Here is an 18791-nt window from a genome sequence, read left to right as displayed (position 1 = left end):
ACAGCTCACACATCTATAACCACAGCACTCCTAATGCAAGACTTGAAGCAGAGACAGAAGGATCCCCTCAAACTCCAGCCCGCCCTGTATTCCACACTAAAGCACAACAAAGAGACACCACCTCAAATAAGGTGGAAAGCAAGGACACCTGAGGTTATCCTCTGACCCTGCCAAAGCTCTGGCATGCAGGCATTTGCAGGTGCAGGCATGCTCGTGTGCTGTGCTCGTGTGTACACACACACACACACACACACACACACGATAAAAAGAAAAATAACTGAGTCATATACACTTCACCCTCCGTATCTGTGGTTTCTATACCCGTGGATTCCAACAACTGTAAATTGAAAACATTCTAAAAAGGCAAAACTACAAGGGATGGGGGTATTGCGTGTGTACTGAGCACAAACCTCTTTCTCTTGTCATGAGTCTGTAAACAACACAGTATCACATCTGCTTACACACACCTGTGTTGTGTTGCATGTTATAGCTGATGCAGAGCAGGATATATTTAGGCTGTATGCAAATGAACAGCATTTTATTTTTATTTAGTTTGGTGTATTTTTTTTTTTTTGAGATTGTGTCTCATGTCACCCAGGCTGGCCTCACACTTGCTGGGTACTGGGATTAGAGGCGTGTTCCCACAGAGCCAACACCATTTTATACAAGGAGCTTGAGCGTCTGTAATTTGGGCCAATCCCTGACAAGCATCGTCACATGCCTTTGTTAATATCTTGCAGTCATTCGTTCTATTGTCTCCCTAGGAACTTACTCCAGCACCAAGGGTGGAGAAGGAGCACTGCGGGAGCTGTGGGCAGCAGGCCAGCTGTGCCCCATACTGGTTTGGATGTTCTGTGCTGTCACCTCACCAACATGCCCCCTGTTCTCTAGATACGACATCGAGGCAGCAACGGGCCACTGCCCCGGCTTTACTGCACTAAGTTCTTGCCCGTGACTTTCCTCCCCAGGGTGCGTTTGTCCTGCCTCTCACTTGCAGGTCCTGTCCAACATACAAAGTAGGACAGCCTCTCTCTGGCCACTCCAGCCTGCTTCAGTCAGCTCATAAGGCCACTGACAGGTCTGTCTTGGAGGGCTCTTGCCCATGCTAAGCTTATGATGCCCGAGGCATTGCTGGTGCATGCAGGGGATATAGCAAAAGGGGACTGGGCTGCCAATATAGAGCTTTTGCTAAGATCTCTAAAGTAAGCCATTCATATGGTCATGGGGCTAACAGGAGTTAATTACCAGACCACCACAAGTTAATGTAAAATAATACATATATTTATTATTGCTATATCAACTACAGAAGAACACAGAGCCTACATGCTTATGGAAAATCTGCAACCACAGTCCCATATTTGATATAAATAAAAAAAGTTTTTTGAATTATTAAATTGGGCTTTAGATAAAAATGTATGAATAAATACTGTTATTATCTTGTAGACAATCCAAATATTGCAGCATATTGTATGTTTAAATAGATAGCCCTTGATATAAATGAAATTTCAATAACCCATCTAGCAGTATTTAACTTTGTAATATAGAATCAGTCTCAAAAAGCTTGCCAGGGGCTGGAGAGATAGCTTAGTGGTTAAGAGCACTGGCTGCTCTTCTGGAGGACCAGGTATGACAGGCATACGTTTAGACACTATAACACATAAAATTAAGTTAAATAAATAAATAAATAAATAAATGGTATGGCACTGGGTCAAGACATAGTGGCTCACACAGCACACAGTTGTAACCCCAGCACTCGGGAGGGAAGTGGGGACAAGAGGGTCAGCTCCTCCCACTCCCTCTGCTCTAAAGAAGAATCCAATCCTTTGGCTTCCTATAGGGTCTGTGTCACTGCACTCGGAGTCTGGTGCATAGTAGGTACTATGGACTAGGTTCTATCCCCTTCGTCCTGTGAGAAAGCCCTGGTTCCCAGTGTGAAGTACTTGGAGGTGGGGCTTCTGGGTGGTCAGTAGGTTCAGATGAGGTCAGGAGGGTGGGGCTCTGTCTTACATCAGTCTCTGTTACAAAATACTATAAACAGAGTGACTTATAAACGACAAGAATTTATTTCTCACAGGTTTGGGGCCAGAAGTTCAATATCAAGGTGCCACATGGCTGAACTCTCCTGAGGACCCCATTCTCACTGTGTGGTGCCTTCTGACCCTAACCTCACAGCAGAAGAACTCTCTAGGGTCTCTTGTAAAAGGGCTCCACCCTGATGACCTCAGCACATCCTATGGCCCCATCTCCCAATGTCACCTCAGAGGTTACAATGTCAACATATAAATCTATAGACCACACAGTTCATTGATGTGGCATAGACAGCTTCACCTACATAGACCCCATCTTTTGCAGGAAACCGTCTCTCTGCTTTATACTGCCCCTAATTTCTAGAGTCTTTTTCCAAATCCCATATCCTTGGTGACAAGTTTTAGCTTATTTTCTTCAAACTGAGGTAAAAATGTTTTTCTCCTGAAAAGGAACCTTGAGCTACTTGGTGGTGGGCTCTTGTAGCAGTAACCCTTCTGCACACAGTGAGCGGAATGCTGGGATCCATTAGCAATGCCTGTCGTGACTGATGGACAGGAGAAGGCACCTGTGCCAACCTAGTTTAAAAGCTGTTCTGTTTTTCTTTCTTTTCTGTTGTTGCTGTTGTTCAGGTTTTTTGTTTGTTTTGTTTTTGTTTTGTTTTGTTTTTGTTTTTTCTTTTGTTTTTTCAAGACAGGGTTTCTCTGTATAGTCCTGGCTGTCCTGGAACTCAGTCTGTAGGCCAGGCTGGCCTCGCTTGAACTCAGAAATTTGCCCAAGTGCTGGCGTTAAAGGTGTGTGCCACCACTGCCGAGCTTATTTTTTTGTTTGTTTTTGTTTTTGAGAGAGAGAGGAACTTGTGTAGCCCAGGCTGGCCTTTAGCTTATTATATGCCTGAATTCCTGAATATTCTTGAATTCCACCTCACACAAGTGAGGTTTGGTTTTTTGTTTGTTTGTTTGGTTTGGTTTGGTTTGGTTTTTGGTTTTTCAAGACAGGGTTTCCCTGTGTAAGCCTGGCTGTCCTGGAACTCACTCTGTGGACCAGGCTGGCCTCGAACTCAGAAATCTGCCTGCCTCTGCCTCCCAAGTGCTGGGATTAAAGGTGTGCGCCACCACTGCCCAGCTGACAAGTGAGTTTTATAGGCATGGACCTTTATACTCAGCCTAGAGGCTTTTGCCTAGGATGAGGTTGAGCATGGACATTGGGCATCAGCAGCCATGACTCCTCTAAGCAGTACATACTGGTGGCCTCATCCTCACGGGCACCCGGCTTCTGTGGGTGCAAATGAAGAGCTCAGTGTGAGTAAGAGATGTTAAAGTTCACTGCTCTGCAACTAAGGAGCCCCGAACGTGGTGTGAAACCCCCGACCAGCAGTACCATCTCCACATAGAAGAAGTACCAGCTCTCAGAGAAGCTGTGCTTCATTCCCACAGACTTAAGCCCAGCACCACACTAGGTACTGTACACTAGGTACTGAAGAAAAATAAAAGTACTGTAATGCCATTTTACCAAGAGGCTGCCATTTTACCAGGAACATCCTTGGCTATGTAGTGAGTATGCACGGAGTCCAGAGCATCAGGACAAGGACAGCTAGACCCAACAGTAAGAGAGGAAGAGGTAGGGGTTTGATCTTGGAAAGATGGCTGTGCACAGAAAGTCAGCAGAGTGCCGTGCTCAAGGGCAGTGGGAGTGGGGTTTGGAGGTTGAATGGAGAGTTGCAGGGGAAACGGCCAGGACCATAGCCGTGGGGTACAAGAGGCAAACCAAGCCTCCATGCTGCAGAGCTAAGGGCCCAGAGGACTGAGACTCGGGTCAGCTACGGGGCCTACAGGGCAAAGAAGGTGCCCTTGGAACAAAACATCTATAGCAGAGCCAAACAGGGCCCAGCCATGCAGTAGAACCAGTTACTGCCACACAGGACTCCAAGTTCCCTCTGCCTCAGGCGAGTCTAGTCCTAGCTGGGAGGGAAGGAGGAGGTGGCAGGTAGGGATGAAGAAATGTGTGCATAAAGGCCCCTGAAGCCATTTACTGGGGTCAATGAGCATTGAGGTGGCAGCAGCCTGAGCAGGAGGGACAGGGTTGGGAGCACTAGAGACAAATTTCAGCAGCAAGAACAGGTGTCCTCATTTGCTTTTTCTGCTGAGATAAGAGACTGGCCAAAATCAACCTGGGGAAGAAAGGGTTTGTTTGTCTTACATGCCCTGATCACAGTCCATCCTTGACAGAGCCAAGGCAGAGCTCAAGGCAGGAGCTAAAGCAGAGGCCGTGAGGAACGCTGCTTACTGGCTTGTTCGGCTTGTGTTTCTATACAATCCAGGACCACCTGCCTAGGGTTGGCTCTGCCCACAGTGGGCTGGGCCTTCCATATTAGTTAACAAGCAAGAAAATGTTCTGAAAACATTCCCATGGGCTAATCTGATGGTGACAGTTCTTCTGTTAAGGGTTCTTCTTCCCAGATGACTCTAATTTCTGTCAAGTTAACAAAGACTAATGAGCACAAAGTACCCCTTATCAACTTGATGTATAAATACATTATTATTGAAACATAATCCTTAAGGATTTTCTGTCTCCAAGATCTCATGTTGACATTAAGATTGAAATAAAAATACAGTTCAACTCTTGAAAGTTCCACAGTCTTTAAAAATTCTATCATTTAAAAGTTTAATATTGGAGGGGGGCCTCTGAAAAGATGGTGGCTGCTCCTGCTGGTATGGGCTGCCTGGAAGAAGAGGCGCTGCGGCGGAAAGAATGGCTGAAGGCCTTCCGGGAGCAAGCTGGGTGCAAGGGATCTCAAGAGAGATGTGGCCAAGAAGCTGGAGAAGCTGGAGAAGCGGACCCAGAGAGCCATTGCAGAGCTGATCCGTGAACGGCTGAAAGGCCAGGAGGACAGCCTGGACTCTGCAGCGGCTGCCAACATTGAACAAGAGGCCTGTGACTCTGACTGACATGTTTTCCCTATTTCATCTCTTCAGCACACACATCTCCTGCAATGTAAATGGTGCTTTTTAACTTCTGTAAATAAACCTTTATTTAGTAGAGGCAAAAATAAATAAATAAATAAAATAAAATAAAATAAAATAAAAGTTTAATATTGCCGGGCAGTGGTGGTGCACGTTTTAATCCCAGCACTTGGGAGGCAGAGGCAGGTGGATTTCTGAGTTCGAGGCCAGCCTGGTCTACAGAGTGAGTTCCAGGACAGCCTGGACTACACAGAAAAACCCTGTCTCAAAAAAAAAAAAAAAAAAAAAAAAAAAAAAGTTTAATATCTCTTTAAAATACTTCAAGTTGAGGCTGGAGAGATGGGTCACAGGTTAAAAGTACTTTGTATTCTTGCACAGGACCCAGGTTCCCAGCATTGACAATGCCTTCTTCTGACCTCTGAGGGCACTGGACATATTTATAGTACACATAAATACAGGCAGACAAATACTTGCACACAAAATAAAGATAAATTATTTTTTAAAGTACCCTAAGTCAGAACCAGTAAAACAGCTCATGAAGTAAAGAGCATGGCACACAAGTCTGATGACCTGGGTTAATCCCTTGAGCCCACATAAAGGTGAAAGGAGAAAATGGGCTGTACAAGGTTGTCTGCTGACTTACACACACACACACACACACACACACACACACACTGTAGTATATATGTGCCCATAAACACACATCCTACACACATAGGCGATAAATAAATTTAAATTTAAATTTAAATATTCAGAGTTTCTTAACTATGGACTCCTATAAAATCCAAAATAAACCGCGTACTTTCTTATTCCAAAAGGGAAGAAACAGGACATGGTTGTAACCAGACCAAAGTAAACCCCAAATCCAACAGCGTGCAAAGCTCAATGTCTGACATTTGGGACTCATTTATAATCTTCTGGGTTTCAAAGGGCTTGGGCAGTCCTGTTGTCCCAGCTCTGCCATTTCCAACATGCACAGCTTGTCTCATAGGCTTAGGCCAGTTCACTCCACCCTGATGGCTGTCCTTGGTGCCTATCCCACAGTCCTGGCATCTCCCATATGTTGGGGTTTCCACTGCAGCTGAGGCTGCACCTTCACCAATGTCCTCTCCTGGCCTCTTCAGGGACTCTGACTCTGGCATATGGTACTTGCCTCAGCTGCTCTCCATGAATCTTTTAGTCCTAAGGTTGCCACTGTAACTGAGGCTGCACCTTCACCAATGATGTCTTTTAGCCCACACCGTCCCTAGCCTCATGGACTCCTTGTTGCTCTCTGACCCCATCAGGCCTTCAGTATGATGTATAAGACTCTCACATTGTCACATTCTGCTGCCATATTGATGTTCAGCCTTGACACTCCAGTGGGCCACAGTGCAACAGCCTCAATGATGCTGGCTTCGTATTAATCTCGGCTGATTTTTCATGCCACCTGACCAGCATTGATTGTCCCAGTAAGCTAAAGGTTTTATTTCTATTGACTCTTTAATTCAAAATATTATACAAATAGCCCTGATAGTCTTTGAGGGACTCAGAAGCTTCATAAACCAGGTCTCCATCATCTGCATTTCTCTCAATATTCTTGTCTTCCATGTTCCCACAGAACAGCCCATTAAGTTCCAAAGATTTCCACAGTCCTTTCTGAAACCCACAAAATCCTACTCTCTGATACCAGTTTCTTTAGTTTCCTTTTGTTGTTGTGATAAAATTGACCAAAACCATCTTGGGAAGAGTTTATTTGGTTTTTGTGTATCAATCATAGGCCTTTAACCCGCCCCCCTTGCAGGGAAGCTGAGGCAGGAACTGAAGCAAAGACCACTTGTTCTGCACACCTTGCCCTGTCTGCTTTCCTATGCAACCCAGACTACCTGCCTAGGGATGGAGCCATCCATAGTGGGTTGGGCCCTTCCATATTAATAAACAATCAAAAGAATGCCCCACAGACTTGCCCAACGGCAGGTGGAGGCAACTCCTCTGTTGAGGGTCCCTCTTGCCATATGACTCTGGTTTATGTCAAGTTGACAAAAACTAACGAGCGCAGGCTAGAAACAAATATCCAGACCTGACTGACTGAGAAGAGGCAGGAAGGAGGAACAGTCTGCTCCCCCATCAGAGTTCCTCCAACACTAGTAGTCTAGTGGAGAAGTTACATGTCACAGAATACAGAATTTGATGCCCTGGACTTAAATCTGCTTTTTCTCTCTAGCTGTGTTTCTTTGGGCAGGTTACTTAACTGCTCTGGGCCTCTGATTTTTCAACTATGGATGACAACAGTGCCAACCCCACAGGAGTATTGTGAGGACTGAATGAAAACAGTTAAAGCACCAGCGCCATGATGGATCCCAGTGTGTGCAAACATTGGCTTATATCACAGTCGGGGGAAATAAAGCAGTGTGACTCAGATATTTGCCCAAGTAGATTCCATGAAACCTTCAAAAAGATGTTTCTGTCACGAAAAGGTCCTGGAGCTAGGAGATGATATGTTGTATGAAATATTTTATATGCCTGGCCCTTTAAAATGACCCCGTGCTCCTCAGTGACAGTTGGCTCTTGTACTTCTGGAAACAGGAGAGGATGTAAAAGGCCATCAGAGGCTGGGAGGAGATGGAGTTAGGAGATGTAGAAGAGAGTAGTAGGACTGAGCAGCAGGCAGAGGACGGAGGACAGAGGAGTGGGGTCAGAGTAGAAGAAGATTGGGTGGGGGGAGAGACGGGGAGGGGAAGGGAGGAGAGAGGAAGGGAAGGGAGGAGAGGGGAGGGGAGAGGAAGGGAAGGGAGGGGAGAGGAGGGGAAGGGAGGAGAGGGGAGGGAAAAGGAGAGGAGGGGAGGGAGAGGGGAGGGCAGGAGAGGGGAGGGGAGGGAAGGGAAGGGGAGGGCAGGAGAGAGGAGGGGAGGGGAGGGGAGGGCAGGAGAGGGGAAGGGAGGGGAGGGAGAGGGGAAGGGAGGGGAAGGCAGGAGAGGGGAGGGGAGGGGAGAGGGGAGGGGAGGGGAGGGAAGAGGAGGGGAGAGGGAAGGGCAGGAGAGGGGAGAGGAAGGGAGAGGGGAGGGCAGGAGAGGGGAGGGGAAGGGAGGGGGGGAGGGGATGAGAGAGGGGAGGGAGAGGGGGAGGGGAGAGGGGAGGGAGAGGGGAGGGAGAGGGGAGGGAGAGGGGAGGGGAAGGGAGGGGAGGGGAGAGGAGAGGAGGGGAAGGGAGGGGAGAGGAAAGGACAGGAGAAGAGACTCTGAAGAGTGAAAATGAGAGACACATGAAAGTGAGTTAACTAGCAGACTATGAAGAGATGACAGCTGGTGACAGTTGAGCCAGGAGAAGCTGAGCTGAGCCAGAGAAGACATTGTTAGGAGACGAATAAAAGAAGAACCCAGGAAGGGCCCACAAAGTAGATAGAAGAATATAAAGACAAAGAATTATAAACAAAAAGCAACATTTTTACAAAAAGTTACAATGGTGCATGCCCTTAATCCCTGCACTCAGGAGACAGAAGCCAGTGGGACTTTGTTAGTCGGAGATCAGCCTGGTTTATATAGTTCCAGGCCAGCCAGGGCTGCATAGTAAGACCTTGTCACAAACAAACAAGCAAAACACAATAAAGAAAGCTCTTGGGGAGCCAGATGGCTTAGCGGGTAAAGAACTCCCCCAGAACCCATATAAAGTAGAAGAGAGACAAGTCTCAAAAGTTGTTCTCTGATTGCCACACCTCTATGGTGGCACTTACATACACACCATGCACACAAATAGTAAAGGTTTTAAGTTACATTTTATTGTTTTCCGTTGGGAGGGGCAGAGTATGTGCCACCCACACATGCAGAGATTATTCTTCTCTTTCACCTTGAGGCCCCGGGGATCAGAGTCAGTTCATCAAACTTAGCAGCAGATGCCTTCACCCACTGAGATCTCTTGACAGCCCAGATAAGAAGCCCTTATGGCCCGGTGTGATGGTGCACACCTGAACTCCCCACGCTCAGGGGTGACAGCAGGAGGAATGAGGAATAGTGTTACCTCAGCTACCAAATGAGCTCAAGGCCAGAGTGAGCCACACGAGAGCCATCTAAAAACCCAACAAACCAACCAACCCCCATCTAACTATACTGAGTGCAGTGCTCCAAACCAGTGGATTCTGGGCCACTCTGACACCACACCTAATGAGATGATGTCCTGCAGGACACCAGTCTGGAAAGCCCTCTCGGGGATTGGGTGATGGGAAGGTGTCTCTAAAGACAGTTTCTGGGGCCATCCAGCAATTTGGAAGCTTGGGAGGGAGCAGGGAGGAGGCTTTGGCCAGGCGCACATGAGGGTCCCAGGGAAAGAGGAGTAGAGAGGACCAGAATGTCGGCTCTCGGAGGGCAAGGGGGCCGACCACACTGAGAACTCACACTTGGAGAGGTAGGACATGTGAGCAGTGATGGGACCAGGGTGGGTAGCATCTTTCATTCACTGTAGCACCGTTCCCAGTTGTGGCATGGAAGTAGTGCTGAGCCCCATGGCCTCTCTGGGATGGACGAGCCCTGAGGTCAGGAAGATGTTCAGACCCAGCTATGTGCAGATTGTGTGGTTGTAGAACCCACAGCAGTTGTCCAGTGCCTCTTGGCCGAACTCCAAGCTGGTGCTGAAAAGAAAGAAGTAGAATATCCAGGCCACTTCTGTAGCAGTTAATAGGCTGTGCAGCTCTGGGAAAGTCCCTCCACATCTCTGGTCCAGCTTTCCTCCCCAGCCTTTACCCTAAAGCCTTCATATCTTCCTTGGTCACAGTTGCCACAGCCATAACATTCCTACCCTGGTATCCTGGCCCCAAGGGCCAAAAGCACGAGGGTACTTGGGCTTTCTGCTCTATGACTCTCACACACAGCCCAGGCAGGCACTCACTTCTGGAAGACTTGGCGACAGCACAGGTAAACCTCAAAGCTGCTGCTGCTGACAGTTTGGTTCAGAAGAGACACACAGTCCACCTCGACCCCCCTGGGCACATAGAGGATCCCTGTGGAAGGAAGTAATTTGAGGCTTGGCTCAGGGGCCAGCCCTGCCTGAGAGAGGCTAGAAAGCAAGGGGTCAGAATTCTGAGGCCGCTGGACCAGCGCTCACCTGCCACACAGGCATTTACCAGGGACACGAAGGCCCCTGTGGTCAGCGCCCTGAGCACGATCTGGGAGAAGTCACTCCTCCGATGGGGGACCAGGGAGGCTGTAGGGGAGCAAGAGAGCTTAGGGCCAAGGAGGCCACCCACCCCTCTGCCCACCTCCTGAAGCTCTGACACTGCCCTCCTGGCATTGCTCTCCTGGCCCAGCTCACAGCATCCAGTGATGTCCCCTTCACCACACCCACTGGAGGAGGAGGAGGGATAGAAGATGATCGTTGTGCTCTCTCTCTCTCTCTCTCTCTCTCTCTCTCTCTCCCTCTTTCCCTCTCTCTCCCTCTCTTCCCTCTCCCTTTCCTTCTTCCCCACTCTCTCTCTTTCTCTCTCCCTCTCCCTCTCCCTCCCCCCCCCACTTTTGTCCTGATCTTCCTGCTGCTACCTCCCAAATGTTGAGATTTCAGGCACAAGCCACTGTGTATGTGGTGATATAACACAGGGCCCTGAGCATGTGAAGCAACCACAATAGCAACTGAGCTACACCCCAGCCCCTGGGGTGTGTGTTATTGTTTGGTTTGTGTCAAGGTCTGGTCTTTAAGTCCAGCCTCAGCTTAAAGTCAGAATTCACTTATTTCATTCTTCTGGGTGCTGGGGTTATAGATGTGTGTGTCACTTATGCCCAGCTAGGAAGATGAGTCCCGGTGTGGCAAATCAAGGACCAAGTACAGATTGAGCCCCTCCTGGCCATCACTTCACTTCTCTCTAAACCAGGCCCTGTACCCTGAAAGGCTGCTGCATTCAGAGCCACATTCACGAGGGCCCTCTACTCCCTGGCTGGCTGTGAGGGCATAGTGGAAAGCAGGGGTAAGCCAGAAAACTAAGATTTCTGGGGGAGTAGGGGGAAAAGAAAGCAGGGTAGCAGAAAGGGGCCTGGGTGAGGGTGTCTGTCCTCCATTTACCTGTGACCTCCTACCCTTTACTCTGCTTTACACCGCCCCTCTCCGCCATCCCTAGGAGTCCTCCTGTCCAGCCCAGGGACTCACTCAGGCCTCCCAGCATGATCCCAATGGAGCTGAAGTTGGCGAATCCACAGAGGGCATATGTCGTCAGGATTTCTGCTCTGACCTGAAAATGCAGATTCCAAGGAGGCCTCACCGCAGGACATGAAGCATCCCTGGCCTTAATTCACTCTGTTCCTTTATGGCCTTGGCCTTGGAGCCCCTGGTGATGCAGCTTTGCTGGCCACGTGCTCCCTCTTTACGTCAGCTCCTACTTCACTACCAGGAAACACAGCCTCTCTTCAGCTGACCTTCAGCCTGCATCCTTAAGACCCACCTTTTGTTTTGTGTTTCGGAAACAGAACTTCAGATCGTCCTAAGCTGTCCTTAGGCTCATTATACCAAGGATGGTCTCGAACTCCTGATCTTCCTGCTTCCACCTCTGAAGTTACAGACAGTAATCTACAGCACCGTGCCCAATTTGTGCAGCGCTGGAAATTGAACCCAGGGCTTTCTTTATGCTAGGCAAGCCCTCTACCAACTGAGCTACATCCCCTGCCCAATTACCAGCTTTTTGGGTTCTAATTCAGGCTGGTTCAGTGTGCCAAAGGCCACCCTTTCTCCTATCTCTGCAGTCTCTTGCTTCTTTCTGGTCACTGCATATACCTGTACTTTGGGGGCTGGAGAGATGGCTCAGTGGTTAAGAGCACTGGCTGTTCTTCCAGAGGTCCTGAGTTCAATTCCTAGCAACCATATGGTGGCTCACAGCCATCTACAATGGCGTCTGATGCCCTCTTCTGGCCTGCAGGTGTACATGCAGACAGAGCACTTATATACATAAAGCAAACACATCTAAACAAAAAAGATAAAAACCTCTCCTTATTATGAGCTTAAAAAGAAAACAAACAAACAAAAATAATATACTTTGAAAAAATAATTGCTTGCCACTTGTGCCTCACAACATAGATAAAGTAAATTTTATACCACTGAAGAAAATAAGTGTTTTAAACATAAAATCACAGGATACATAGGACAATAATGACTACAGCTTCAAGGTAGTAGTGTCCTACGCATTTTTAGGGCTGACTAAATACACTGAGGCTCACAAAGTCCAGTAGCTGAAGTTCACATAACAAAGCAGCTGGGTCAGAGACGGGATCCAGTTCTGTAGGCTCAGCTCATGGTCTGAACATTTTGTCTTATTGTTTCTGGAATTTGATACCTACATGACCACTATATAAGATCATAAAAGGGGGATGAAAAAAACGGAAATCTTTCAGAGAGAAAGATTTGGTATAGGTATAAAAATTGATGTTTAAAAATTAAATTCTTTCAAACAAAATGAAGGAGAGGAAATAGGGAAAACCATAACAGAAAGAATGTGCTCCTAGTTAGGTGGAGGCAGGAAGACTGTGAATTTCAGGCTTCCCTGGGTAACTTAATGACACTTTGTCTCAAAACAAAACTGGGAAATATTTCTAAAAGTAAGAAAGTGTTTCTGAAATTCTTTTCTTTCTTTCTTTCTTTTCTTTTTTGTTTGTTTGTTTGTTTGTTTGTTTTTTGTTTTTTGTCTTTTGAGACAGGGTTTCTCTGTGTAGCCCTGGCTGTCCTGGAATGGAATTCTTTTTTTTAAATATCATTTTTAAAAAATAAATGCTTTGATGTTATGCCTGCACATATATCTATATGAGGGTATCAGATCTCCTGGAACTGGAGTTATACATAGCTGTCATGTGGGTGCTGGAAATTGAACCAGGGTCTTCTGGAAGAGCAACCAGTGCTCTTAACTGGCTGAGCCATCTCTCCAGCCCTCTTGGTACTCTCTAAGTAGTCAAGTAAGGCCCTGAACTTCCGATCCTCCTGCCTCTACTAACTGGGGACTGGGATTAACAGTTGATGCAATGCTGGGGACCAAACCCAGGGCTTTGCGCATGCTATTCAAACACTGCCAAGTGAGCGCTGTCTTCAGCCCCCAAACATGCCTTCAAACACAGACTTCCGGTGGTGACTGCAGTCAGGTGCATGAAGGCTGCACTTAACCACTACCACAATAGACAGAAAAGTTGCTCCAGGAGGGCCCAGCATGAGGTTCTGCTTAGCTACATCTCAAGAAACTCCTGAAGGAATGAGCCAGGAAGTAGGGAAAGTTCTACACTGAGATATTCATTTCAACACCATCATACGTGCAGCCAGATAAGGAGTTCAGTTGATGACCCAACAGCACAAGGCTGATAAATAAGTGATAAATAAGGTAGATTCTCAAATATGGGCTGTGAGATCACTCAGCCGGTGAAATGCTGTCACTATGCATGACATTCTAAGTTCAATCAAGTCCTATAAATTGTCGTCTGGCTTCTATACATGTGACATGCTACACACACACACAGACACACAGGTAGGGGCAGGCATATGTATATATATACATATATACATATGTATATATACACACACACATACACACAGAGAGAGATGCAGGCATACACATACTCACAAAAACACTTATACATACACACACTGAAATAACTATTATCATATATTTTAAAGATACATGAATTTTGGAGACAAGCATGGTGGCAAACACTTTTAAGCCCAGCATTCAGGAGGCAAAGGCTGGTGGCCTAGTCTACAGAGAGAGTTCCAGGCCAGCCAAGGCCACAGAGCAAAACCCTGTCTCTATAAACCAAAACCAAAATCAAAATAAACAACCAAACAAAAAAGTACATTTCCAGTGGTGTATAGCTCAGTGTTTAGTGCGCATGAGGGCCTAATACAACCTCATGCATTGAAAATAAAAAGCTCCATGCATCATAATGACGGGGGGAGCTGGCTACAGTGTACTGTGGACAGCAGCTGTGCAGTTCTGTCTTAGAAAGAACAAGAGAAGCTGGTCATGAAGGCTCACACCTGTAACCCCAGCACTTGGAAGGCAGAAGCAGAAGGAGTTCAAGGCCATTCTTCCATATGTCTTTGGCCAGCCTGGGCTACATGAATCCATATCCCCAAAACAACACACAAAAAGGAATAAAACAGATAAAAGCAATAGCTGTTATCTTAGGATATCGAGATTACTATAGACTTTTTTTTAAAAATTCCCAACATTAAGTTATGACTCTGGCCGGGTGGTGGTGGCGCACGCCTTTAATCCCAGCACTTAGGAGGCAGAGGCAGGCGGATTTCTGAGTTCGAGGCCAGCCTGGTCTACAGAGTGAGTTCCAGGACAGCCAAGGCTACACAGAGAAACCCTGTCTCGAAAAACCAAAAAAAAAAAAAAAAAAAAAAAAAAAAAAAAAAAAAAAAAAGAAAAGAAAAGTTATGACTCTGTATTCTTTTAGAAAGGCCAATTTCATAATTACATGGCTTACATAATTTTGTTCCTGGTAGTGTTTTTAGAATAAATGCTAATAACCCCTGTTTTTCAAAATAGAGGCAAGGCACAGTAGCTCACTCAAGGCCAAAGCTAGCAGTGACCCATCTGGAACTTGGCTTCAGACAACGCTCTTTCTGGAGCCCATAGTGCAGTTCTGCTGCTAGAGAGACGGGGCAACCAAGCCTGTCTGGTTTCCCAGGATAGCAGGATAAGAGTGCCTAAGCGCCACCTCAGTGTGTCTCAGTGTCTCAGGCAGGCCCAGGAAACACAAAACAGCGGTCAGGGGCCTGGGTAGCGCTGTGCCATCCCGTGCTACAAGGAGAGGATCAGGATACTCACAGAGATCCACTGTTTTTTGCCACCAAGCCACTCCTCAGCCCCTGCCAGGCGCCGTTGCTTATACTGGGAAAGTGCTTCATAGGCCACAAACTCATTGAGAAACAGCTTGATGCCCAGCAGCTCAGCCACTACCGGACAGTCCTCCCAGGCCACACCCATCAAGAAGGCCACAGGCCGCAGGACATAGGAGCAGATGAGCTGAGAATAAAAGGGCAAGAGAGTTGGGTGGGACAGAGGGCTCTTCCAGGTGTCCACCAATCATTCCCTGTCCTGAGACCATCCCCCTCCACCACAGCCACACCTGGAAGCTCAGTCCCTGGATATCCACCATGTCCCCCAGCCAGGCGAGGGCAGCGTTGATGAAGGCCAGTACAGCCAGGAAGGCAATCAGATTGGCAGCAATGTTGGCAACGACTTTCACTGAGATGGCAGCCCCAGCACTGGCTGCTTCCACGAGGTTCTGAGCGTCTCTACCATTGGGATCAACAGGTGTCATTACTAGCATGTCTCTAAGCAGTGAATGCCCCCACCTTACAGACTCAAAGGGGAACCTGGGACAGAGGGCTTCAAAACCAAGGAGGCTTGCTTTCTTTCTGAGATAAGGAGAGAGGGAAGGGGGGCCTGTTGGCCAACGGATGAGAAAGCACTCATGTTTCTGGGCTGTGCTACAGGATAGAAGTTGATAGTTCAATGTGTCTCTGGCCGATTGAAAGCAAGCTGGTCCTAACCAAGTCGTGTTGTAAATGTAGTATACCCTCAGATTTTGAGGATTTGAGAAGACGGATGGGGGAGGGAGAGGGGGAGGGAAAAGGAGAAGGAGAAGAAGGAGGAGGAGGAGGAGGAGGAGGAGGAGGAGGAGGAGGAGGAGGAGGAGGAGGAGGAGGAGGAGAAGGAGAAGGAGAAGAGGGTATCTTGGTTTTTTTGTTTTATTTTGTTTCGTTTTATTTATTTATTTATTTATTTATTTATTTATTTATTTATTTTGAGACATGGTCTCTCCATGTATCATGGTTCCTAGTTATCCTGGAACTCATTATTTAGACCAGGCTGGCTTAAAACTCACAGAGATCCACCTGCCTCCCAGATGCTGAGATTAAAGACCTGTGCTACCATGTCTGGCCTTACTATTTTTATTGCTCACATGATGAAATGAAAATGTTTTTGATATACTGGACTAAGCAAAAGATTTTATTAAGAGCACATGTTTCTCTTATATTTAACAAACAAACAAACAAACAAAAACCAGGCCAGAAGCCAGGCATGCGGGCCAGCAGAACTCTAGGCCAGCTAGGAAAGAAGACTATGTCTAAAAAAGAAGATACTTGCTGCTAAGGCTAACAACCCAAGCCTGATGCTTTGAGCTCACATGGTAGAAGCAGAGAACGAGCTTCCACCAGAGTTTGTTGGGACTGGCCTGCTTTTAGGATGCACTGAGCTCTCAACTGCTGCCTTATCTTATAGGTCAGCCCAGAAATCTGCATCTTTCTCACCTCTGTGATCAGCAGTCCCCTTTCCCTCTTTTCTTTCTCTGTCTCAGAAAGGAAATGGGGCCCCTCTGATTGTCCTGTAACCTCCAAACAAGTGCTGTGGCACACATGCATCCCACACACACATACAATAAATAAAACGCAATAAAAAGATGTCTAGGGGTTGGAGAGATGGCTCAGCAGCTAAGAGCACTGGCTGCTTGCAGAAGACCCAGGTTCAGTTCCCAGCTCCTACTTGGCAGCTTACATTGTCTCTAGCTCTGGGGGAATCTGGTGCCTTCTGATCTCCATGGCACTAGACTTGAATGCAGTATACTTATGTACAGGCTGGCAAAACCACTCATATACATAAAAAAGAGAAATAAGCATATATATAAAGGTTAGGGATATAAATCGATTGGTAGAGCACTTGCCTAGCATGTGCAAAGCCCTGGGTTTGATTCCGCAGAACCCCATAAATTGGGAGTGATAGTATATGCTTATAATCCCAACATTCAAGTAGTGGAGGCTGGAGGGGCAGAAGGATCACAAGTTCAAAGTCGTCCTCAGATATACAGCCAGTTTACAGTCTGAGACCAGATGAGATACTCAACACTTGGTCTCAAAAAAAAAAAGAAAAAAGAAAAAAGAAAAAAGAAAAAAAGGAAGAAAGAAAAGAAAAAGAGGAAAGAAAGAAAAAGTGGGGGTGGGTGGGGGAAGAGGAGGTGTGGGGGTGATAAAGATGGTTTGAAGTCTATTTCCATAGGACAGAGCAACCCCAGAGCCTCAGGTGGTGTGAGGTTTGGATTACTCCTTGGGCTGTCTTTTCAGTGTCTGAGCATGGGGAGTGTTAAGACGAGCCTTATGGAGCCTGGGCAGGCCTGGACTTTACTGTGTAGTCATGATGGCCTCCAGTTCCTAACCTTCCTGCCTCTATCTCCAGGGACTGGGACTACCAACATATGACACCGCACCCAGCTTCTTCTGAACATTTTTAAAGGTTTGTTTGTTAATGGTGGTGATAAGACTGTGACAAAGGCATGTTAGGAACCTGGCATTCCCCTTGCCAATGTGAGGCTGCCACCTGGTGGTCAGATGTCAGAAATGCAGAGAAGGTGGCAGGGAGCAACACCAGGCCACACGGAAAGCTGAGCCACCCTAGTGAACCTTGACCAGCCCCTTTTTTCTTGCTGGTTAGAAAAGTGAAGTCAGTGCTTGTTGTTGCTGCTGGTGTTTTCTTTGTTTTGGTCTGTTGAACAAATCGCCCTATGTAGCCTAAGTTGGCCTTGATCTTGCTATACAGCCAGGCTGGCACTGAATCAATTGCCTAAATCAATCACCTCATCAAGGGTGCTCAGGCTGGAGAAATGGATCACAGATTAAAGGTAACTGAGCAGGGTGGGAGTGGCTTATGTCTTTAATCCAAGTAGTCAGGAGGCAGAGACAGGTAGGTCTCTGTGAGCCTGGTCCACAGAGCAACTTCCAGGACAGCCAGGGCTACACAGAGAAACCCTGTCTCGAGAAAAAAAAAAAAAAAAAAAAAAAAAAAAAAGAAAAGAAAACAAAAGAAAGAAAGAAAAGAAAAACCAACCAAACAAAAAGAGTAACTAGCTGTGATTTTAGAGGTCCCAAGTTGTTCGATTCCCAGCACCCACGTGGAGGCTCACAGCCATCCATGTGCCAGGGAACTCTACACCCTCTTCTGGCTTCCTCAAGCGTATGGTGTGTGTTGGTATCAGGCTCTGAACCCAGTAACATCACATCTAGGCGACCCCCACGTTGTTGCCAAGGCAACCGCCATACATTCCCAGAATCCACCTAGCTACCCCCTACCTTCACCTGGGAGAGGCTACATCACTGCCCAGGCAGAACCCCTGCAGGCAGAACCCCCGACCTCCTTCTTCTTTCTTTCTCCCTCTCTTCTTCTCCCCCACCTCCATCTTTGCCCTATCTCCTGAATAAACCCCACTTGGAACCGTTTGGTCTGCTGTGGTCTGTTCTAAGCCACACATGAACGTCTATCAGTGTGGATACATACACACAAGCAAATATCATGCATATTAAATAAATAAATTAGTGTAAAAGAGTGTGTTAAGACTCAGAGGTTAAGAGCACTTGAGTGCTCTTTCTAGGTCCTGAGTTCAATTCCCAGCAACCACATGGTGGCTCACAACTATGTATAATGGGATCTGATGCCCTCTTCTTACATGCATGAAGACCGAGCACTCATGAACATAAAATACATGAATAAATCTTTTGGGCTTTTTTTGTTTTTGTTTGTTGTTGTTGTTGTTTGGTTTTCAAGACAGGGTTTCTCTGTGTAGTCCTGGAACTCACTCTGTAGACCAGGCTGGCCTCGAACTCAGAAATCTGCCTGCCTTTGCCTCCCAAGTGCCAGGATTAAAGGCATGCGCCACCACTGCCCGGCTATAAATCTTTTTTTAAAAAGTGTGTGTTTGTATATGAAGCTGCACCAAGGCAGAGATGGGAGAGAACAGGCCCAAGTTCCATGGAAGAAAGAAACAAATCAAGGACAGCACTGTTCTTCAACACCTCTGTCCCCACACCTGG

At 47.0% G+C, this 18791-nt stretch overlaps 1 protein-coding gene across 4 annotated transcripts in view; it reads right to left on the bottom strand.

Moving 5' to 3' along the window:
- Positions 1-8733: 8733 nt before the first annotated feature.
- Positions 8734-18791, bottom strand: part of Slc28a1 (solute carrier family 28 member 1) — a 51179-nt gene continuing 41121 nt past the window's right edge. For all 4 annotated transcript variants that reach the window (XM_076936792.1, XM_076936805.1, XM_076936800.1 and 1 more), the window contains 6 exons: positions 15056-15224; positions 14755-14952; positions 11094-11175; positions 10062-10160; positions 9846-9957; positions 8734-9588 (listed from right to left, as the gene is read on the bottom strand). In XM_076936792.1, coding sequence (XP_076792907.1) covers positions 9516-9588; positions 9846-9957; positions 10062-10160; positions 11094-11175; positions 14755-14952; positions 15056-15224 — 733 coding nt within the window. In that variant the 3' untranslated portion in view covers positions 8734-9515. The remainder of the gene's footprint in view (positions 9589-9845; positions 9958-10061; positions 10161-11093; positions 11176-14754; positions 14953-15055; positions 15225-18791) is intronic.

Source organism: Arvicanthis niloticus, chromosome 1, assembly GCF_011762505.2.
Source record: "Arvicanthis niloticus isolate mArvNil1 chromosome 1, mArvNil1.pat.X, whole genome shotgun sequence".
Lineage (NCBI taxonomy): Eukaryota > Metazoa > Chordata > Mammalia > Rodentia > Muridae > Arvicanthis > Arvicanthis niloticus.
The sequence above is the reverse complement of the archived record's forward strand: the minus strand, read 5'-3'. Positions and strand labels throughout refer to the sequence as shown.